This window comes from Triplophysa dalaica, chromosome 2, assembly GCF_015846415.1.
Source record: "Triplophysa dalaica isolate WHDGS20190420 chromosome 2, ASM1584641v1, whole genome shotgun sequence".
Lineage (NCBI taxonomy): Eukaryota > Metazoa > Chordata > Actinopteri > Cypriniformes > Nemacheilidae > Triplophysa > Triplophysa dalaica.
Window position 1 is genome coordinate 4,561,917 of NC_079543.1, and position 24,890 is coordinate 4,586,806.

Consider the following 24,890-nt stretch of genomic DNA (forward strand, 5'->3'; position numbering starts at 1 on the left):
CTAACACATTTCAAATGTGAAAATGCAGCACGCAAGCATAGAATAAACATAACACTATATATTCATTCTAAATAGACAGTAGTTGTTGTTCTTGGTGTGAACTGACCTTAAGACCAAAGGATGGTTGGTTGCCTGTCTTTAGTTTGAATCAGTATTACACAACAACAACCTTTTTTTAGGCATTGCATAAACACACACACAAACATCATCAACGGAGTTCAATTATTTCATTGTATTACAACTGTATTTTTGACCATTGCCCGTCTACTAATCTCCTACATGTGTTCCGTCAGTCACAATTAATATAATAACTGAAACTCAAATCAACATTTTGATTCAATATTTTCATTGTAAGTAGCTGGATAATGTACAGAAATTATCATCACAAAGTACACCCATCAACGCCCCATCACCCTGTCTGGGTTTATTTCGGGATAACTGGCCGAATGCACGTTATGGCTTTTTATAAAGCATTCGCACAAAACCACTGTAAAACACATGCGGTTACACAAGTAAAGCCATTCCTCCTTTATCTTATTTAAAAACACCTTATTTCCCCAGACCATACACGATCAATAGGCTCCTCCAAACATCCAGTTGTTCATTAAGACCAATTTTTCGAGCAGCCGTTGCCCTGTTTCAAATAAACACAATTCTGTAACTGAATCCTAGTACTCATGAGTTTTCCAATCACTGGAATCTCAAATCAAAACCTTTTAAATTGAACTCGTATAGACGTTCGCATGCCGGCCAATGACATCTCCTGCCTGCCCACTGTGTTTATTAAACTACACCTCTGTTTCCTTTTATCTCCACAGAAATAATTATTTTCATTACGCCGGATCCTCAACACATTGTGCACAATCATCAAATCTTTGTTAAGGGGCCTCAATCTCTAATCAAACCCATACTGAATTAATTACATGTCACGTATGACGCGTAATTAACGTGAAACAACCTTAATTCCCATTATACACCTCCCAACCCAACCCCCCAGGCCCCCGCTCTTAAATCTAATTTTTATAAAAAGCCCGTCTTTGATTGAAACGCGGGGCTATTTCCGTCCAGCAGAGATAATTCCTATTATTCTCCCCCGGTGCATCTCCCACCCTCGTCTTTTTTCCCGTGGCCTAGAAATCGAGGATAAGCGAGAACGAAATCAGCCATAGGTGTGAGTGACGTCTAGACATCTCTCAACAGTGCCGAGAGCCCACGGTGCATCTGCCCGCCTGTGCTAATCAACATCGAGGAGGTAAACAGTACCGTAAAAACGTCTCTGAACTCTCATAGCATTTACTTCAGTCGCTCTAAGCAAATTTGGATGATACACTAATGCACATTGCACGGCGATGCGCCGAACACCGTATCCCACGTACAAGCCAAAACATAGTCTGTTGATCGCAAAGCCTTTTTGATGGATTTAACAGTCTGGTCGTGTGCGGGATGTAACGGAAACGACGATTTTATTAGTCGGCGCATCAGAACAACACTCGTGGATGCTAAGTGTTGCAAACAACTTAATAAGATAACGCACATGTAATAGCCACAGGCGATGGCCTAAGTTTCTATGTCAGAAACACAATGACCTCATTTTATTTCCATTTTCTCCCTCTTTTTCAAGTTTTCCTGCCTGCGGGCCCCTCGGAGGGAAAGGAGAGCAAAGGCTTTCGCTCCCTCCTCTCTTCTCTGATGCTTCATTCGCGCTGTTTTTCTCCTGGAGAAAATGAGACTTGCTATCAGGCTCATTAATTGTTGAAACTTTCTCCTCCATTATCCGTCTCAGGCCTATCATGTCTTATTCTCCTTGTCACCGGCAGTGTCAGTCCGTCTCCCTGTTGTCTTTTAACTCGGACTTCATCTGCTCTTTTCTCTACTTTACGTCTTTTTCCGTGACGAAGCCGATAACAAATTCACTCCAAACCCCTCATCATTTCTCCGACTCCTCCGACAGAAGCAATTGTTTTGTGGGAACAACTAAGCGATTTCTTTCGTCTTCCTCTGCAGTAAATGGCAGGGAGGAACATTTGTAATCAGTTCCACAAGAGTGACGTGAACACGGTTTGTTGTATAGACGTGCTACGACATGTACTACAACTCCAAGAACATGTTATTATGTGCAGTTTTGGATTCAATTTCTCACTTTCACGGTGTGTCATTAATGACCCAATGTCTAACAGGAGATGATGTGTAAGAGGTTGGGGGCATCTTACTCTGTTCACGTGTTATGGAGATTCGTGCAAGTACCTATGATATAACACAGACATATATGCAAATATTATGAAAATATAGACAAATATACTGTATACAAATAACCACCTCCATCAAACTCCAACAACAGTAACGGTGTAAAAGCACAGTGATGGTCTGTGATTGTTAATTTTGAGACCTTTTAACCCTCCTATGATTACTTCTTAATAAAACACTCTATCACATTATCCTTGTTTTCGAAAAAGAGATGGCAGGTTGCTCTGGATTGTCAGTACAACATGAACGAACATTATGTGGCCCAAAATTAATTTCCAGTAGACTTTCGTAAAGAATTAATAACTGTTGAATTGTAATTCAATACAACTGATATGCAATTCATTGTGTTATGTGTATAATATTGCATTTCTGTCAATAGATCCTCCAAAAAATTACACACTTGACCTTTGACCCCTTCCCTCGAAAACTCACTTTCACAAATTAATCAAGTCCTATAACGTAATGTTGAAAATCCTTTATTAATCAGAAATTAGTCTCAATATACAGTAAAATTTTAATGGGTTGTGAAATGCATTTTAACGGTGCTAATTTGTGAAAATGCTGACTCAATTAGGCATGGGCAAAAAAAATCCATTAATTGTTCATTGGATTTATTTACTTTTTCATGAAGACACAACAGGTGAACTTGTTGATTAAATATTTCATGACGGATGCTCCACAGTACAAGTACAGTACAGGACAATGTGCTGAGATTTTTTTATATATTTTTTCTAAACAGCATTTGTAAATTGATGTTTCCCGTATAGCTTCAAATTAAATTGAAACAATATCAGTCAAATAAAATTAAATCGTGAACTGACATCCATCCCTAGTCCCCACATTCACATTGGAACAATGATGTGTATGGTTTCAGTCGCTGCTTGTTCTCTGTAAGTTAAGGAATGAGGTCTCAACCCTGTTTGCCCATCCTCAGAGCAATAGAAGCAGACCAAGAGGAGTCACTGCCGCTGAATTTAATGAGACCTCCTTCATCTCAAAGATGTTGTAGATAAGTTCCTCTTGGCTCGCTAAGTATGCTTGGCGTGTCGTGAAAAGAGAATACATTGCTTTCCCTTCCACTACGAAAAAACCCATCTCTCTAATTCCCTTCCCATGGCCAAATTTCAACTATTTAATCTTTTACTTCGAATGTGTAATGTTCCAAAAATTACCACCCATTTATTTTTGTATTTAAACCAGAGACTTTGTTGTCCAATATAATTATAGGCCGCACTAATAACTCAAGCGCGATAATGAACATTCAAAATTTGCGCAACTAACAATTCTAACACGCCAAGATCTTTTCTGGCACAGAGATTCACTATTAATGCGGTCGGCAGGAAATGAAGTATGAATAATTGAAACCCCAAATCTCTTCATTCATGTCACTAACAGTAATATACTGTAAGGACAAATCCCACACTGTCCACTGTATACGAATGACAAAATTTCTATTATTTGATATCTCTATTTGACAGTTTGAACTAATCATTAGTTACATTTATATAGCGCTTTTCTGGGTTCTCAAAGCGCTTTACATGGAAGGGGGGATCTCCTCAAGCACCACCAATGTTCAGCATCCACCTGGCTGATGCGACGGCAGCCATATTGCGCCAGAACGCACACCACACACCAGCTTATTGGTGGAGAGGAGACAGAATTACAAAGCCAATTAGTACACATAGAGATGATTAGGAGGCCATGATGTATAGAGGCAAATGGGCGAATTTTGGCCAGGATGCCCGGGTAACACCCCTACATTTATTCAAAGGACATCCTTTTTTAAAAACAACAGAGAGTCAGGACCTCGGCTTAATGTCTTATCTGAAGTAAAACCCTTCAATTCACATTCTATTTATTTCTTGCTTTGCTATGCTATTGATTCATCTGTATAAACAGAAAAGCAACAAAATATGCGCAATGGCCACAAGCATCTAAGATCACCGGTTTACACATAGTCTAAAACTCAAATTCCTAGTGGAACTGTCAGCCGCGCATAAACAACCCTTAGGGCTAGCGTTCCTGACCTCGGCTTTAAACACATGCGAATGCCGTTATGCAAATCGCTCTTGCCAGCTTCTACACAAGCAAAGCGTGTGGCGGCTGCATTCCGCACCACGACTTCACGCGAGACGCTTGACACATTTACATAAACTAGGCAAAACATTACACGCTCTTATATAAACATTTAAAGGCTCGCTTTTTATACCTACAAAAAACAGGGCCAGAAGGGTTTCCTAGGCCGAGAGATAAATTCAGAGCATCATATTAGACACGCTAACGAAAGACAGTCGTAACCGGAAGGAACTCACACACAATAAAAACCCAACAGACATGAGTCACCTCATCAGAGAAACACTCGGGTCCGTACACATACAAACGCGCACAAACACATTCGTTCTCCCTCGTTGTGACATAGATGTACGAGGCTCTGTCAGACTGAAATAGACTGTAATAACAGGGGGGACAGAAAACACTTCATCTTCCATAGACACACACAAACACAAACTCCAACTCGGAACACTTCATCATCCTAAGACATGCGTGCACCGTACGCGCTAAATGCTTCATATTAAAAAGACCCGCGGAAATGCACGAACTTGCGGACGAGCGAACCACTGTCTTCCAAAGCGGAAACTTAACACCCTAATAATGAACGCCAAAACATGAACGCCTAAGCACCGACTCTTGTGACGCCATCAGCTGTGAAACAAGGTATGAAGGAATGAAGTATTTAATGTGTTTTTCTTCGAACCGAGAATGTTTTATTTCTTTTATGTTCTTCCAACGAATTTGAAACCGAAACGGATCTCGCTCCTTAAAATTCAGTTTACACGTACTCTTATCACAAAAGGCTTCAAGCCGCTCTGATCAAATGTATCCATTCGGATGCTGTGAAGGAAAGTTTGGGTCTCATTGAATCTCATGTTGTTGATCTGCATCAAAACGTTAAGCGTTTCAGTCGTACGCTACTATGAATGGATAGGAGCGACAGAATAAAAACAAGACGATAAACGAAAAAGAAGACCGAAAGGAGAGAGAAAAGAGGCCCGTTACGAAGGCGCAGTTTATATTTTTCATATCCTTCGACCCCGTATGGTAATTAAATTCTCGGCTCTTTTCAGTTAATAGAACTCATTAGTAAAACAGAGGATAAAGGCAATTAGTCACTTATTGACACATGTAAGCCTCGTGGAGGAGCCGGAATACACGCGCATACAGAATTCTCTGCTGAAATCTCAGCGCGTGATCTTTATCAGAGGCGCCGGGACGTGGGTGTGCGCGCGAGATGTGCATTAGTATGTATCGAGGGTCTTTAGTCTGCCTAAATAATCTCAAGGTGGTGAAGGGAAACAGAGAGGAACGGCGAGAAAATTGGAAAGAGCGGGAAGAGTCAAGACTGAAGGCAAGATGAGAGAAAGAGGGAAGAACGGAAAGGTGCGAGTGTGCGTTTTGAGTAGTAGGGTGGGTGTGTCTTCTGAGGTGTATAAGATAAAGTCTTAAAGCTGCACACACATGTGCGATTTTGAATGTTTTGACTGATTTTGACGATTTTGAGGCAAACTGATTTAGAGATGTTCATTCAGGCACATAGGAAATTCACAAAAACAAGTTACGCATTGAAGGGATAGTTCAACGAAAAATGAAAATCTTTTATCATTTATTCCCCCACATGTCATTTCAAACCTCTATGATTTTATTTCTTGTGCAGAACACAAAAGAACATATTTGAAGCACAATGATAGCCAAACAACAATGCCCTCCCTTTGACGTTCATAGTATGAGACATATCTCAAAATGTCTTCTTTTGTTTTCTGCAGAAGAGAGAAAGGCTTTGAACAAATCAGGAGGGAATAAATTATGACAGATTTTTCATTTTTGAATGGACCATCCTTTTAACATTCATGCACTTAAAATGGAAATCTATGGCTCAGCCACCACAACTGGATTTCATCAATAGAAATGATTTTAAGCGGTTTTCTCATGCTAATCACAAAATTTAGCTTTTCAGCAAAATGCATGCCAGCAAACCACAGAGTTCTGTTTACCGAGGTGTTTTACGTGTACGCGTACACGCACGGTGGCTTTGGAGAACAGGCTGTTCTGTTGTGATCTTTGGTGCTTGCTACTGAAGGAGACGCTTTCATTAGGCTTCATTAGAGGAATGAATATGAGCTTTATAGAACGCCGAGCCCGAATATTGAAAAATGCCTCTAATTTATGAAGCGAGTGCATGAGTCAGAATGTTTCTTTCTGTTATGAGCGTGTCACATGAGGGAGACTGTGCACCCATGTGCGCATGTGTTCAGTGAGAGTCAAGTGCCATGCAAAACTAGCTATTCGGTTCATAACCCCGACACTGTATTTGTTGACTGTTCTACATTCCCCCCATCTCTCTCGCTCTCTCTTGTTTCCTCATCTCAAGCATCTTCATCTCTTCCTCTTCTTCCCATTTAATCATTGGCCAAGCCCATTTCTTCTGCTTTTCCCTCTTTCATGACAACTCGCTTTTGCTGAATTCTCCATCTTTGGCAGCGCTTTCACACAAATCTTCCTCCACCTCCCAAGTTCTCCTCCTCGATTTATCTCGCTTCCGTCATCCCTTTCCCTGTCACTTGCTTGCTATTCCTCCCCCTCATTCTCCACCTTCTCACTACACCCTCTTCCGCCCAAGTTTCCTCTCTCTCTATCCTTTTCTCTTTCTCGCTGCAGTACACATTAGATAAAACATGACACCTGTTTGAATTCATTTGCATTGGCTGCTGATAAATGAGGATTTAAAGTGTCCTTTATTGGCTCCTTTATAAGGCATTGAATTACTAACTGAATTTTGAATCATATGTTTTTTCAATATTGTTATGCAAGCCATCAAGGGATCAAAAGAACCTGCTTTTAGCCTTTATGCTCCAAAGATGTGAAAAATGTCTACCTGCTGAAATAAGACGAGCTAAAAAGCACAATTAAAATGTTTGGTAAAAATAAAATACGTGCAATGTATATATTTGATATATTTTCATTGATATATATCCCATTATTTTAATTTACTAATTTAACAAATTATTTTACTACTATTATGTTTTGACATTACTTTAAATCGTCAAAAGAAGCAATTTCAACCTAACCCAATTTTCTAACCGAACATTAAAGCCAATTTAATTGTACTTAAACATATAATGCAGCAAATTTAAAAAAATACATTTAAACAATAATATCAATGTTAAAACTGTAATTGTATGGAATTTTACGTTCTTTTATAGATTTAACGTAAAAAAAAAAGGTTAAAACTGTCAGAGTACAGAAAAACGCCCAAAAATGTTCATTTTTTACAGGATCTTTTATAATGTTACATTGTGTCTAATGTCTGTTGTTGGTTCACAACAACTTTATCCTTTAGTGTTTCCACAAATAAAATGCATTCCTTTATTAGTAGTACTAAACAAAAGCGTTAATTCAGAATTTAGTCAAACTGGTTGTACGATGTTACTTAAAGCCCAAAGCATTTAAAACATAAGCTCTCTCTCGCTCTCTCTCTCTCTCTCTCTCTCTCTCTCTTCACTAACCCTCGTCTTACAGCTGTTATCCTCCGCTACTCTCCTTATCTCTAGACTTCAGTTTCTCTCCCTTTTTTTTGGAGGGAGGTAATTATTTCTTTAACTTTCCCTTCAAGAAAGTCCATCTCGCTTCCTTTCTCCCTCGCTCTCTCTCTCTTTTAGCACTATATATTTTTGTTTGAATTTGAATATCTTTCTGCTCTTCCTGACTAGGGACAGCTGCACTGTCAGTAACAGTAACATAGAGAGAGAGAGAGAGGGTGTGTATATGGAGAGATTTCTAATTCAAAGAGACATGCAGTGTTTCCGTGGCAACGTGGTTTCCATCGTTACGTTCTAGCTAAAGATGCCATTAGAGTGAAAAAATACTCCCCACACACTCGCAGATACAAACACAATCTGTAACACAAACATGCACACACACACACACACACACCCACAAAGCCGAAGTGACAAACACACAGAAAAATAAAAACATGTTGAATCAAAAGGATGAAAAAGAAACCGAAGACCTGAATCATTCGCACCGTGGTATCAAAAAAATATGTACATTCCCTCGCTAAGGCACTTGCTTTAGGAACAATAGATTACAATACAGTACATTACTGCTGAAATGACTAGCATTTCCATACAGCACACGCGTGTTGCTGAGTAGACGACGGCAGTATGGGTATTACATATTTATGGCCTGTGTATTAGTGCTGTGCTGGCATGACCGCATGTTATCAGCATTGGGATGACAAAAGCAATAAATCTGAATGCATTCATTTTTAATAACTTCACATCCGCACATTATCACATACAGTACGTGCGCGCAAATATGAAAATGCTTCAGAATGAACAGCGCCGCTATCAAAACAACAGCTGAGATGTGGATATGTTATGTGTCATACCCACTATTTCACAGGCAACAAGATGCCCAGTTCTCACGTCTAACGTCCCAATACAAGTGTGTGTTTGTGTGAGAGTGTGCGAGGGAACTGTGGGGAGTACGTCTTTACAACATCGCTGTCAATCACAGCTCTGAGACATCAAACGCACACAGACAGATTCGTATGGTGGTGCTTAGAGTGCAGGTGGTGGATTAATAAATGAAATCCGGGTTAATACACATGATTTGAAGATCACTTAAAACAGATATTTATGACGCGGACACCTAATTGCATAAGCCACGCTCAAAACAGTTTTAAATAGCTTATACAGTACACACCACACGTCAGGCACTACATTATTCTACATTCGGTCACCAAGTCTATAAAAAAAATGAAATCTCTCCTTCAGGCTATTTAAAAATGTGTGGTGCTATTTAAGGAACTATTTCATTAAATCCCTAACTTTCAACTCAATTTTTAAATCATTATTATAAGCTAACCAATGCAAATCAGACACTCAATTTAAAGACCACTTCGCAAGATGTAAACACCGGTCCAGAAGTATTTCGGGTTTCAGTTTTTTCTTTATTTTTCTTTTTTAAATCTTACATACATAATTCAATGTTACAGATTGTTTTACATATTAAATCTCTAATAAATATTCTGTTGATGGTATTTTGTTCAATCATTCGTGTAATGAAACAGGCAGTTCTTTTGGACCAGAGTTAAACCAGCTTTGATTGTGTCATCCAAAAAAGTCTACAGTACTACATATACTTACTGGTTTTTGTTTATGTTCAACCAAAAATGTTATCGTTTTTAATAAATCTAACATCATATTGCTCCAATAATTGTTATAATAATTATAAAAGCCACATGCTTTATATTGTGCCTTATAAAATTGTTGTCATGCATGGCTTCTCATAGCTTTCTATATAACTTATTTGTGTGTGTGTGTGCATTCTTAGCTATATTTTGTCCCCAAAAGTAAGCAAAACCTCTCTTTGAGGACACCCTCATTTGTAAAAACACAAAACCAAAAATAGTAAAAAAATAGCAAAATATTATCTTTGTGAGTTCGAATGTGGGTTAGGATTATGTTATAGACGATTTGATCAAACCCACACGCTTGGGCCGAAGTTAACTTTTGATCTGTGTTTGGTTATAATATTACAAATTCTTTATTTAATTTATATTAATATTACTTTATATTAATCATTTACTGGGTATTTCCTTTCGCGTGGCTCAGTGGTTAGAGCATGGCGCTAGCAACGCCAAGGTCATGGGTTCGATCACATGGGATTGCACATAGTCAGAAACAAATGTGTAATGCAATGTAAGTCGCTTTGGATAAAAGTATCTGCAGAATACATAAATGTAAATGTATATTAATTGTATTAAATTAAAATTACTCAACAGTTATCAATTCTTCGCGGAGGTCTATCTGAAGTTTGGGCCACGTGTTTGTTATGTGAATATTGTTTAGCTGTGTATAAAACATCAGAAGTCTATGTGGAATGTCCTTATTTAGATAAGTAAACGTTTGCGTGTGTGCGTTGATTGGCGAAGTGTGCATCCCTCGGGCTCATTGCTATTAAGTGTGCTGTTTGTCTGGACTAAGTGGTATGTTGTAAACGCTGTGTGGTCATTGTGTGTGTCTCTGGTGGTAAAAGTGAAGTGTTATTCTGTCAGTGGCAGACTGCTTGATAATGTGTGTGTGAGTGTGTGTGTGTGTGTGTGATGAGAGAACTGTCTGTCCAATTAAGCAGCTGCCTCTCTCACCCTGAACAAAAGAGCATGGATCTAAACGCTCACACACACACATGTAAACGTACACACACTCGTAGACGGTTTGACAGAAGCTCTTTGATCTTCTAGTGCCCTAACAAACACAAACAAACAGAGTCAGAGACTGACAGGACCCTTCCAAAACCAGGTCACTCAAACACACATAGCTACATCCAGGTTTGTGAATCGAGAATGATTGTCACATTGACATCCTTGAGTGATCTATATATTGCTGAAAAGACACACACGTGCGCACACCTTGTGATCTCTGGCATGCCTGGTGTCTTCATATTTCTCCCCCTTTGATCTCTCAGACACTCTGGACTCCTGTGATCTCTAAGAACATCCTTGCACACACACACGCACAAAAGGACGACACCGAAGCACTTCCAAGTGACATCAAGAAGCCCCAAATGATTAAAAAAGAAAGATCGAAGCAAAGGAGAAGAGACTGAGAGGGAGAGTTTCGGCATTTTCAATGCGTCCATGGTGTATTTGTATAATATGGTGAATAAAAGATTCCAGAGAGGAGAGGAGAGGAGAGGAGAGGAGAGGAGAGGAGAGGAGAGGAGAGGAGAGGAGAAACGAGAGAAGAGAAGAAACGAGAAGAGAAGAAGAAATGAGAAGAGAAGAAGAAATGAGAAGAAACTACTAGAGAAATGAAAAGAAAGGAAATAAACACATTAAGAAACAGAAGAAGAGAAACAACAAGAAAAGAAACGAGAACAAAAAGAAAAACGAACTTCATGTAAAATTGTTTGAAGCGTTCCTAATCAGATCCATTCCTGGTTCTCTTTTATCTCCTCTGACTTTGACTGTTTTTTCTTTCATGTGGGCTGTAAGGTGCCGTGAGACTCTAAAGAACTCAGTGACAAAAGCCACAGAAGGAGAAAAAGGATAAATTAAGGAATGCTAAATTGTGTAGGAAACCGAGAGACTGGCAGGACATTAAGCTCTGTTGAGTCTCATTGTAAGCGCGTCGCAGGTTTTATTTCATAAGAGTTCAGGTCTTTGATCTCCATAAAACTGATCGGCGGAACACTATAGCCGAGCAAACATGAGAGACTGTGCACTTGTTTGTTTGTGTGTATCTGTGTACTCATGCACTCTTACTTACAGCTCAAACAAGTCTAACACCAGCAGCCCGTCTGAGGATTAGACTTGGCTCCATAGCGACCATCCCAATGTGCACGTCAACACTCGGCCCCAACACTGACTTCACGGGGTGAGAATTAAGGGGTGAAGCAGTAACTCATTCATTTTGGCCTTTGGCCACCACTCACTAGTGACAAACGCCTCATTGCTCCCAACTAGAACAGCTGGGAAACAATGATGATGCTTTAACACCGGGGGCTTATGGAGAGGATCTAATTGACAGACTAATCACAGTCAACAATAGAGACGTTTCTATCTCCCAAATGCAGAATGTGCTTTTGTGGGAAAGACTGTTCATTTCGCTGGCTGAACAGTACAGTACTGAGCGTTTATTAGCCGGAGCAGGAGAGACGTCAGAAGCATATGTGCACAAATTTAAATTACAGCTGTAAGAGAAAGAAATGGACTTGACCATGTTGACATTATGTTAAGCACTAATGAAGACGTACCTTTGTTTTCTTTTAAAAATCACATACAGATAGACACTGTAATGGAAGTACAGAGGACACTTGTTAACTGTCGGAGCCCTTTTTGAGCATACACATGAAAACGCATGTTGGAACTAAAATGGCGGTAACTCATGAATTCTTTGGAATACAGACTTACGGTTGGTAAAGTTTAAAAAAAGAAATGTAGCTGATTATTGCAAAAAAAATCACACAACCACCAAAAATAATTTAAGGTATGTTGTTAGGTTTATTGGAAAAAATAAATAAAAAAAGTTTGTTTTTGTTTTATTAAAAAATACTTAAAAAAAATACGGGTCACAAAATTATTACAAAAATCTGAGCACACTCTTTATGAAAAATTATTTATTACTCTCCCTAGTCTTAGACCTTTCCAATGATATATAGTTCGTCATGATTCGATTAGAAGTTACATGCACAATATTGACGCAAACTTAGGTGTCCCGTATGTGGAACAGGTGACAGTTAACAGGCTACGTCAATAATGACGGCAACGTTCCCACAAAGAAAGCAAGACGAACTTTAAAGCTCAAATCACGTAAAGCTAGAATAGGCAATGTGTTTCCTAAAATAAACCTGGTCTCATCGCAGGTTAATAGCAATTAAACAGTAAAGTAGTCTAAGTATAAAAAAGATATATATATTGTCTTAGGATGATAAAATGTTAATTCATTTTATATTATATACAGCCGTGGAAAATTGAAAAGACCATTTCAAAGGCCATTTTCAGTTTTTCAGAATTAACTATTTATTATTTTCCCCAAATTTAAAATAATAATATTGTTTATATTTGCATTTATTTCCGGGTTTATTTCACGGTGAAAATAACAGATGCAATGTAAAAGAAAACTATGCTGCCAGTCTTTAACATCGGTGTTGACTTTATGTCACTCCCGAGGTTTCATTTTGTTGAAATTCAATAGACACTGGACTGGAATGGTCACAATACATCTAGAAATGCTGATTAAATAAAAAAAATTAAATTGTCTATTAATTTTTTCCATGGCTTAATATTTATTTATTTATTTGTATTATTCCTGTCTTTTAACCCTTTCGTTTAGTCAGAGTTATTGCTGGTTATAATTAAAATATATTAATAATTAAAAAAGAATTAGGTAGATTTGGCTATGCCATAAATACTCTTGATAGGGCCTAACTCATAGCAAACCTAAAACATTCTGCTAAAGCTATCATGGTCACAATGTGTCATGGCTTTAAACTAATATCTAGTTTGTAAAAAATACCATATATTACAATTAACTCTACTTCATCCACTTCTGTCCCTCCACCAGAGGTTAGCACTGACCGACCCCAACATCCAGCGCATCCTGAACCCCTTTAACAACTCATTCTGTCTCTTGTGCTCTCTCTCTCTCTCTCTCTGCTGCCCTTTCCTAACTCGTGTGTTGTCTTCCTCGCTTGCTTTCCTTCCACATATATATAGAAATGTATGTAGAAGTGGTTGCCATGCCAACCAATGCAGCCCACAGAGCGTGTCTGGGGTTGGGTAGAGAAAGCCAGAGAGAGAGTGGAAGAGGGAGAGAGTGTAAAAGTAATTATTAAGAAAAAGACAGGGTTAAAAACACTCTTCAATCCCCTCTATTTAACCACCACCTCCTGTGGCATGTCACACATCTCTTTTTCGCGCGCGAGCACGTTCGTTCACATGGACTCACTCCCCCATCTGTGTTCAGGATCCGCAGTACCTCTTAAATGTTCTTTGTCAATCATTTCTCATCTCCTTTCTCATCCCTACATACTACATTTCATCCAAAATCACATTTCTTCTTTTTAAATCTGTTTTTCTTTGTGGTTTTGAATGCATCCATTTAGATGTTGTAGCTGCATGTTGAGTGCCTTCCTCTTCCTCTGTTACCCACCCACGTGTTTCATTTTAAAACAGCCCCCTCTTCCTTTCCTTTCCTTTCCTCTCTCTCTCTCTCTCTCTCTCTCTCTCTCTTTCTCTCTCTCTGTAGTCCTTTTCTACCTCCCTCTCCAGCTGTCATATTCATCCGTCCTTCTCTCCATCCATTCTTGCCTTTTTCGGCAGCGCTCATTCGTTCGCCGCAGTTTAATTGGTGCGCTTCTTGCGATGGCAATCAGAGATGATCTAAAAGAACTGCTCGAGCGGTTGAACCTGTATTTAAAGGTGAAGTGTGTAATTTCTGTGCCACTTGCGTCACCAAATCCAATTTCAAAAATAATGACAGCTTTTAAATAGGTTTTCTGATTGCATAGACAAACAAATGGTCCTGACCTGAATTTACGCCATTGGATGCGATACAATTTATGCTGCTTACACTTTAAGGCCAGATTTTCTAAACAGGGCAAAACAGCGCAACAGCTCAATTGAAAAAAAGGCAAAAGGGAGTCGAAATTTCTATTGGTGACATGATGCACATTAAAAAAACACATGCGGAAGATCTCATTCCCATGATGACTAATGCAATCTACAAAGAGCAAAATTAAGCGATGGGTTTAAGACTTAAAATAAAGGGCGTTAAATAAAGCCGCAAATACAAGTACAATGATGAACGCAAACTCAACCATATGCAATAAGATGCGTTAATTTTCACTCCGTCAGAAAGCTGTTTTTTGACGCCAATAGATGCGTTTGCGCTCCGGAAAGCTGTTAGTAAATCTGCCCATAAACTCTATTTTAATAAACGTAATAACCTATAGAAGGTTTCAAAGTTACAACATAAACAAACGTTACTGCGCATGCGCGTGGACTACCCTTCCAAAATCAGACCCCCGTGAGATTACGACTCCCCTGTTTTTCCCTACGAAGGTTAGGGTAAGGATTAGGTTTGGGGGCGGGGCAGGATTTAGAGATAGGGACCAATCACAAAGCACCATCCTACGTGAATGAACCAATCAGAAATAGGGGAGTCAAAATCTCACGGGGAGTCGGATTTCGCTACATATTCACAAACAGTGCTTCAAGATTATTTCTGATAGCAAGCGAAAGAAACCGAAAACGTCAGACTACGATACCAAACTCAGCTGCTAGATGTCAATGTACCATATGGTTTCATTAAATGCGTCAAAACTACAGGACCCATTCAACAAATTTTTCATTTAATAAAATAAACATGTAACAAAATTCAACAAATAGTTTATTTATAAAATAAAATAATGATATTAATTAATATTAACATAAATAAAAAAATAGTTATAATATTAGAGACTGGCCAAACACAGTTAACTACAGTCCCGGCGCACACATCTCATGAAACTGTCACAAAGTAGTTAGCTGTTGTTGGCTTGGACATACTTCCCAATTTCCCACTGTAAAATTTGAACTACAGAAAAAAGTTTGTAAAGATTGAGACAAACTACATGACACATGTACAGAATATTTGTCCACTACCCATATACAGAATCAATGTTGCAGAATAACATTGTCTGAACCGATTACATAAAGATATCTGAAAAAAGGAGAGATGTGATCCTTATTATACGTTAAATGACATAAAAATGCTTAAGAGGAATCACTGAGCGTTCTCAGCATGTATGTGTGGAAGTACACGTGAGAGACTGCGTGGCGTTCGCACACTAGGCAGGTGCGTCAGATGAGCGCTTTGACAACACGTTCAGCGTCTGAAATCTCCCTTCTATATGCAGCGAGCACGTCGAATGCTGTGAGAGGCAGATTTTCTGTGCGTGTTTCCATTAAGCATGAAATTAGCAACACGACTGCACTCATTAAGAATCCCAGCACTCCTTTGACTCCCCATTAACACTCGGCAAAGCGCACAGAACGGATAAACCAGCACAACACTTGCCTAGAGTCAGAAGTCTGACTGCTCGATGATGTCAAGGGCTATGACATCACCCTAGGTGATTATTTCTCTTTCTGCGCAGAAATCCGCGGCTATCATTCCTCTCCTCTGCTCTCGGGAACTACGAGAAACATAAAACGAAGATAACGTTGCGTGTGTGAGCGTGGTTGGTTGGAGACGGCGTCAAGCACGGTGAAATGTCTTTGGTAATTCAATTAGACTTGTATAGGGCTCCTCGGTTAGCATACCGCAGGATGCGGCATGTTTTAACAACACTAAAACAGCACTAAAAAGAGGTCTTCTCCTTGTTACAGCCTGCAGATATGGCAAAAATAGATCTAGAACAAAGAGAACACTGACAGATGAGTAGAAAATTCCCACTGCACTAAAACCAGACCCGTTGAAATACAGAGTTACGACACTCGATCTCGCCACCATGTGGTCACGTGGTTCGTGGAGCACTCAATAGTTCGAAACAAATCCGAGCATTACACGTGCAGTACATGCAATCTAACCACTTTTAATATAGACATGCAAAACAAGATTATTCAAACCGCATTTGCATTTTATTAGCTATTTATCGCTACTTTCTGTTACAGAAGTGATACATTTGCCAAATTCCGTGCCATTCCTGTTATAATGCAAATTCCATTTTTATGCATGGATTCCACTATTCTGTCCGCGTTTTTCGCATCGCGGAAAACATAGCTCCCTAGGAATAGTTTTGTGTCGGTGTGTAAAGTGTAAATCAATGGGCTCCAATGTTGTTTGGTACCAACACTCTTCAAAATAACTTATTTTAAATTCATACATGTTTGGAATGACATAAGAGTTTAACACTTACAGTGTGCAATTACAGTAATTGTAGTGGGATGCCCACTTCCCCAAATGGCAGCAGAGAATTTCCACATTTTATAGCATCTGTCAGACTTTAGACCGATAGAAGCCCAAGTCTTCATAAATCTTTTCGTAATCCTTTCTAGTTTTATGAGCTCCTCTTAAGTCTCATTCGACTGGTTGATATTACACTTCAACATAATTCAGTTGGAAGGAACAGGTAACCAAAACATGGGAATTATTTTATATAGCCAAATTGATTGGAACATATCGCCTCCAAATTCTTCTCAAAATGTAGCTAATTTAGTTCTGAACCAATAACATAACCTTAACGTTACATTATGCAATTAATATTGGCTTGCTGCTGGCCACACAACAACAAGACATGGTTGAATGGTGCGCACTTGAAAAAAGATAAAAACACCTTAGAATTTCGTCTGGCTAAAGCAATAGCTACAAAAACAAGACGGGCTGTTGTAACTTGTCTTTTTGAGTCAACTGTTTGTCGTTTAGTAAATGTGCTTGGAAATGTAGCAAATTAGCTGTTTTTGAGACTGCCACGATTGTTGTTTTTCTACATACATTTGTAGCTGTCCCTACACCTCTCTTCACTGATTCAAAAGAACGGCTAGAAACGCACTTTGTGAAGAAATGAGCTCAAGCATTTTCTCAAGTAACTGCAGTATGTTGCATCTCATGTATTAAAGTATTTATTTCCTAATAGTGTGCCTTGACAATTCAAAGGCAGCGAAAAGAGACAATTTATAGCTCATTCGAAGCATGACTGACAATTAGAAGTAATTCTTTTTTTAATCCAGATCTTAACTCGCAAGCCTGATCTCATGGAAATTCATAACTATTTTACAAGGTTGCTAATTGTTATGAATTTGTTTGATGATGTTAATCACACAACCAAAAATAGGATTATAAGAAAAAAAAACTTGCAGTAAGATTGTGTGAATTCATACGAATTAGCCATCTTTAAAATAGTTACAATTCCCCCAAGACTGAATTGAACACATTTAAAACATCAAGCAGATTTGCGAAGCATATTTACTGGACATGTTGGAGATAAAGAGCAATCTGTTATAGGATCAATGGTGTCTTTATACATGATGCCAAGCCATACCTCTACAATACAGGCAGTTAAGAAAGAGGTCGCGGATTTACCACCGAAATCACACCCAGAGAATACTGAGTGTACAGAGCTTTTGCAAACTGTTTAAACATGGCTCTCATTGGGACGGCAATGGTTATGAATGCAGCTGTGAAAAGACAGGGAATGTTGTTTAAAAGTCTAGGTAATATTTGTTTTTAACACTGTGAGTGTCTTCAGTTATCGGCCCCTTCTGTTTTTCCTTTTCGACAAGATGACAAAATCAATGTACTTGACTCTTGTTTTTTTACTGTGTGGCATTTACGAAAAAGTGTCTCTGACATTTTCTTCTCTTTCCGTACTTCTCTCCCTCACTCTTGTCTTTTCTTCGCCAGAAAAGAAAAAAACATTGTTTGAAAAACTAAAAGATCTGCAAAGCCTTTATTTCCTTTTGTCTTTCCCTCCGGTTTTTCCTCTCATAAACACACGTGCAGGTAGCTAATGATGGCACGGACAGTGACAGTAAAGGGATCTGTGAGTTCAGCCCACATCTGTTTCAAGCGGATCAGACTTCCGCTGACTTAACAGCAGGCACAAGCCTGCTACACAACTCTGACCTTGGGGGGAAAAGGGAAAAGACAAAAAGAGAGAGGGAAATGTGTATTTGTTTTTGCATGTGTGTTCACATTTGTGTAAGTGTCTATAGCAAAAAAACTGCAAGAGAAACAGAAGGAACGTTAAAGTAAGAGAGATGGAAAGAGAAGGTGGCCCTGTTCCAAACCCTGGTGAGATGCCGTATTGTCTGCTGTCTACTGTACATAGACAGGCACCCTTTAAGGTAGAATGGCAACTACATTTGGGGGAAAATTTAGGAAACTGTGCAATTTATAATTAAAGCTGCAATCTGTACGTTTTGAGTAAAAACAAACGGCTATTAAATCCTTATTTACACTGATTCATAATGGTTCTAATTTCAGCTGTTGGGTAATGATTTCACAAAAAAAAGGAAAAGTATGTAACCTGCAATTTTATGTTTCAAACAGAGATGGCAATAAAAAGGCAAAAGTTACAGATTATATCTTTAAAAATACAAAATAAACAGTTTCACTTATGCTTGTGAAAATAAGCCAAATATTTTTGAATAATTGAAAACCTAAGGTGCAGAGAACACAAGGGATTATGTGAATTTCAAGCATTCCAATTTTGGGAGTTTGGTCCTAAGATTAATGGATGCACATTCAACATAATTACAAGAGACTGCTTATCATTTGAAGTACTCTACATAGGCACTTCATTTCTCCATGTTCGGTATATTTTTGGACAAGGTATTTGCAATGCATTCTGGGATTTTTAATTAGCCAAGAAATGTAATACCTTAAATTTGGCCGAAACAAAGTATGATATAGGGCATCATTCATTTGCTTGACAGTCTTGCAGGTGCTGTCTGGGTAGGTTGCTGTTTTTTGGAACAGAGCCCGTGTGTTGTGCGATTCGTACCTTGGCGGCCATAATCATGGAAGAGCCTCCCCGGATACCCAGGATGGGGATGTGCGTCTGAGCCGAGATGAAGTCCAATATCTGAGCGATGGCCTCCTGATCGGTATCGTCCCCAAACACCACACCCTGGAGCCAGTTCCGTAACATTAAAGCACAGATACGTGTGATGATGCTCTTAGGGTCCGTTTCGTTCATTGTGACCAGCTCCACTTTAGGAGGGAGCGGGACATGTAGAAAGTCCTCTTTCTCCAGACCTTCAGAGAGCGACACCTCGCTGGAGTTTCCCACAAGGATCACTGCGATGCTAAGGCCTTGAGCAAACTTTGGTGGCAACGGAGGAGCCACTGGATTGGCTCCCGGCGGAGGATAATGTGGAGGGCTGATTATCGATTGGCTGCGGTCCCCGCCGCTCATACCTCCGACTGGGGTTCCAACCCCGCCTCCACGGCGAGACTCGCAGGTGGGTAAGAAGAGGAGAGCGAGGAGAAGGAGCACAAGGGAGAGGGGTGGTTTGGAGGAAGAAGCGAGGGAGACGAAAGACAGGACGCGACGATCGGAGAAAGGGGAAGAAGAGAGGTAGAGGCTGACAAGCATGGCGGAGGAGTGAAGGTACAGTCCCTACAGACAGAGAAAGAGAGAAGAAAAAAGAACTGAGTTTAGCCTGAAATATGAATTCACTTTATATAAATACACTGACTTTTATATATAACACACAAGACTGACCCAAAAACTAAAAAAAAAAAGCATGGTTGTCCTTATTTTGAGTGTCTGGCTTATTTATTATTAACATATGTTGGACAGAAATCATAGAACCATAGGCAGAGGTGGAAAATGGGGTCACTTACAGAAGTTAACAAATCTACTCACACACAAACATTTACCTAGTTATCCCTTAATGACACACCAAAGCTTACTCTATTTCATTTATTTTTACCTGTGTTGATTCAAAAAGGAAGTTTGGTCAGATCAAGCTAGCCTTTGGGAACAATTTTGTAAACCCACATTCTTCTACACACTTTTAAATGAGTTCAAAAGACCTTGAGTGTGAAGCACAGTGACAGAGTGTAAGTGAAAGAGAGAGAGTGTGTGTGTACACTGAATACCAAATGCAATTAGACAGCGTAAGATACCGGTTGATTTATTGGTAAACACCATCGCAAACACACACTCACACACAAACACACACACACACACACATATAAACACATAGGGTATACACTAAGAATGAACTGCACTCACTGATAGCATCGCATATTTGTGTAATATACCTAATAATTGCACCCCAATTAATTTAAGGAATGAATCTCTGCTAAATGCAATTTGAACAACGCAATTCCCCAAGTGGCCAGATGTTATCAAGTGCAAGTTTGAGGTCTAACATAAAATATAAACTATAAAACTGTAAAGTTTACTCTTCTATATTACTATTCACGATTTGGAAAACACAAAGATAGGAAGGAAAAAACTAGAGATGCACAGATATGTCCGAAATGTTTTATCGGTATCGGTCGATAAAAGTAATTTTTTACACTATTGGCTTAAAAACAGCCAATGATCAGGGCCGATTTATCCTGTCAATCAAAAGAGGACAGAATAATCCAATGAATTTGTGCTATGTCTATAGAAAATGTTAAGAAGCATCATCAGTTTAATGTTCTTTATATGAATTAATTACATTCAGAAAGTTAAGATGTATTTATTTAATCTTCAGAATCAGTATCTGTATTGGCAGATATCACTTTAATCGGCTATCGGTAGAGATCGGTGATACTATTACACATTTTTATGAAATAAATAGCATTGTAACTGTTGGAAGGATTGTACGTGGACAAATACATTCTGCACACATACTGTATGCAAATGTTATTTGAATTTGTGCTAAGATAGTCTTAACATTTCCTCAAGAAACCTTAGTTGCCTTCTTAAATCTTTTTTTCTTCATTTCTCATAACCCTGGGTGTAATTTGTGTCAATTTTCAATAGCAAAAGTGTAAAACAAGTTAGTCATTAGTGAACGTGACTCTAGTTAACATCCGCGTGTGTGTATTTGCCTGTTCCTAAACAACAGGGTTTCTCGAACACGTTAAAGAACGACCAAAGAACAACAGAGAGAAAGAAACCATGATGGGTGAAGAGGAGGACAAAAAGATGAAAGAAGCCAACACGCTTGAAAAAGGAAGACTGCCTTTACGAGGCTAATTATTGGAGGTTTGTCAGTGCTAATTGCAGGTACACACGCTAATTGTGAATTAGCTCTCTTCTGCCACAGACGAGAGAAGAGTTGGAGGAGGACACGGTGTGGGAGGAAGAGAGGGAACGGTTAAGCATGCAATGGAAAAGTATGGAGATGCGAAACAGACGAGAGCGACCAAAAAAATACAGTGTTCTTATAATCGCAGCATTAAAAGGAGGTAAGCGAAGAGATGCTCGCAATTTAGAAGTTAAGCACTAGATAGAAGATTAGAACAAGAACGAACAGGAGTTAGATGAACAAGGGAGGGAGGAGAAAGTAAGATGCTCTATTTGGCTCTGCCTCTCATTTTAACAGCACTTGGTTTCCATAGCAACTATTCAAATGAACCTTCCTCCACAGACACACAAACACACAAAAAAGAGATTGCCATATACAAATACATTTATATACATTTTGTGCTCCTAAAATCCATAGTAACACATATTTACCAGCAAGCCGGAAAATACATTTTATTCAGATTGGGAAGATGAAATCGAGATCTTCTGTTAAACACACACACCTCCCACACATTTCCTCCTAAGGAGCTAAAGGCTCAATGTCAGAGCCATAAATGATCTTTCAACACAGTTTCATATAGATTGCTTTAAAATGCTTTAAACGTGTGCATATGTTCACACCGTGTTGTGATTTCTACCATATTTTAACATCTTCAACAGTTTCACTTACATGACAAAAACGCTACACACATGCATATTTCCCTGCGGTGTTGTTTTATATCCATGCACGTGCTCTAAAAGGTTGCTCTCTTTTGATTTTCCTCAAGACAGTTGTGCAGTGTATAAGGTCCGATTGACAATTGGCTTAAGATAAGAGAATGGTCCCCGGGGGCGCCTGATTGGTCAGAAACCTTCCGATAGGCTTGGGATAATGTGTCAGCGTCAGCTAAAATGTCATTTAGAAACAACTATTGATCGTAAAAGCAGTCAGTGATCACAATAAAAACCAAATCACTGCAATCCAATCCAAACCAATCCAAACAAGACCTATTGGTAATAATGACACAAAACAACTCAGACATCACAGGCGTGGGCACACAATGTGTGTGAAAGTATTCTGACAATAAGGGCAACGAAAAGGACTCTAACGTAAAGCGCGTACGTTATTGCAATGTAACGCACCTTTGTTTCTCTCTCTCTTTTTTAAACGCAGATAAGATGATTTTCTATGCTCTCCCCCATCTCAGTTCTTCCCAGCAAAGCAATAAATTATGTATTCAACAAAATGTTTGTACAAAAGCCCATCACAGACTCCCTCCCATCTCAAACGAGCCCGTTTCAGAGCGGGAGCAAAAGCTTTGATAACAACCAGCAACTAAATTAACATTCATTGATGCGGTTACACAGAATGAATTCCGATAAACCCAAGACCTTTGATTCAATTCCGAAACAAAAACATGTTTATTTCAGCGTAAAGAGGCAAGTGAGGTTCTTAGCATTTTGTGAAACAGAAACCCTGTATGCACACGCGCAGACCACTCTTGAAGTGTGGGATTAAGTTTGTACAGTAATCCAGCGCAACACTGTGGAGGTATGAGGTCTGATTATTTACGCCAAGTCAGACACTCAGACAATCAAAGATATATTTATAAAATAAGCTTATTTAAAATGATCTAGAAGTGAGTGTCACAATATACCCGCAATGTCAATAATCATTATTTCTGATATACACTAGTTCTAAAACTACACATGATAATATTATAAATAATTCAGTGTCAGTATGTGGTTGATACTTCAGATGCGACGTTTGTTTTGCACCTATTCAATATCACAGTGATTACAAACACACTCTCTCTGCCTTTTTTCACCCATATTTTAAATGCGAGTGCTAAAAAAGAGAAAACACACACACAAATTAAAATAAAAAAATGATTCAATAGCATTATATTTTTGCAATATGAATAAATATATCGTTATTTATCATGATTTTTAGGCCTCTTTATTTATATATCTAGACAGCTCTAGATATATACAGTAGGCAGTGTTTCTTCTCTTAGCTTCTGCACAAACATGCAGCCTCGAAAAAAAAAAAAGAAACCATTCAAAATTATTTTCAGTTTTTCTGAATTCACTATTTATAGGTAGGCCTACGTGTTTATGCAAAATTACCATATTGGTTTTAATCCTGTAAACTACTAACTATATTTATACCAAATTTCAAATAAGAATATTGTTTCTGCGTGGATTTATTTGCAGACAATGAAGACTGGAGAAACAGGTCAAAATAACAGACAAGATGCTCTGTATTTTTCAACCCAAAAGACACTACAAAGTTCATATCCACTTTTAAAAACTTCAACAGTAATATTTGTGCATCTATTTAGTAAAGGTAAGAATTGAAAGTGATGACCTGGATTTTTATCACAGTTCTCATGCTGCCAGTCTTTCACATTGCTGTTGGATGACTTTCTTACTCCTGAGGTTAGATTTTGTGGAAATTCAACACACTCTGGACTTACCACAATTCATGTAGAAATACGGATATAAAATAAAATTGAAATTTTAATACACAACCCCAAGACATATGCACAAAAAACACACACTCAAGTCTCTAAGGTGTATCTATGACAGCGTTCTGAGTGCTGTTCCATTAAGCAGTGTTTATGAACTCCTGGCTCTCAGCTGTAACCTTTCCTCAAGTCCTCTTTTCTTATAATGACGCTTAAACCACAGCCGAGAGCGCATTGCTTCCCGAACACATTTTCACAATACATCAGCCACAATTCTACTGACACATGCACAAGAATACACAAAAGCACCCACACAAACATATGCCTTGCACAATAACAATGCACAACACACACAACAATTATAGATCTCCAAATTTACCATTCAAACCCTAAAACATTTGTAGGCACACAGAAATACAAGTGCAGCATCTACCTATATGACAAATAACAAATGTTGTCAGGGATGAACTTACATCTGTATAAAAACACACCTGACAGATCCAAACAGTGAATGATGAGCAGGTTTTTGGGTGAGGGATCACTGCCTCCCCTGAAGGCTCAGTGATGGCCTGCTTCTACTTTGACCAATTGTACGCGAGCGTTGGTCCACCCCCCCTTCCCATTGGTCATGGGTAATTAATTACCAAGCTGTTCCTTGTTATGGCCAAATGAATATCAGCACATGTTTACCATGAAACCCATGAACCCATCTCAAATCACTCAATGGTCTGCACTTCAGCGCTTTGTAAAACACCATGTAGCATTCACTAATGGACACCAAAGGGTCTGCGTGGCCACGGTCACTGTACAGTTATGTTATCTCTCACCTCTATTATTCCAAACACGTCACTTATTCCTCAAAATATCTAGATATTAAGGCTACATAGATGGTCCATC

At 38.8% G+C, this 24,890-nt stretch overlaps 1 protein-coding gene across 4 annotated transcripts in view; it reads right to left on the minus strand.

Annotated features, from left to right (window-relative positions):
* Positions 1–24,890, minus strand: part of grin2bb (glutamate receptor, ionotropic, N-methyl D-aspartate 2B, genome duplicate b) — a 76,871-nt gene that overhangs the window by 45,016 nt on the left and 6,965 nt on the right. For all 4 annotated transcript variants that reach the window (XM_056732945.1, XM_056732935.1, XM_056732917.1 and 1 more), the window contains exon 3: positions 19,294–19,911. In XM_056732945.1, coding sequence (XP_056588923.1) covers positions 19,294–19,911 — 618 coding nt within the window. The remainder of the gene's footprint in view (positions 1–19,293; positions 19,912–24,890) is intronic.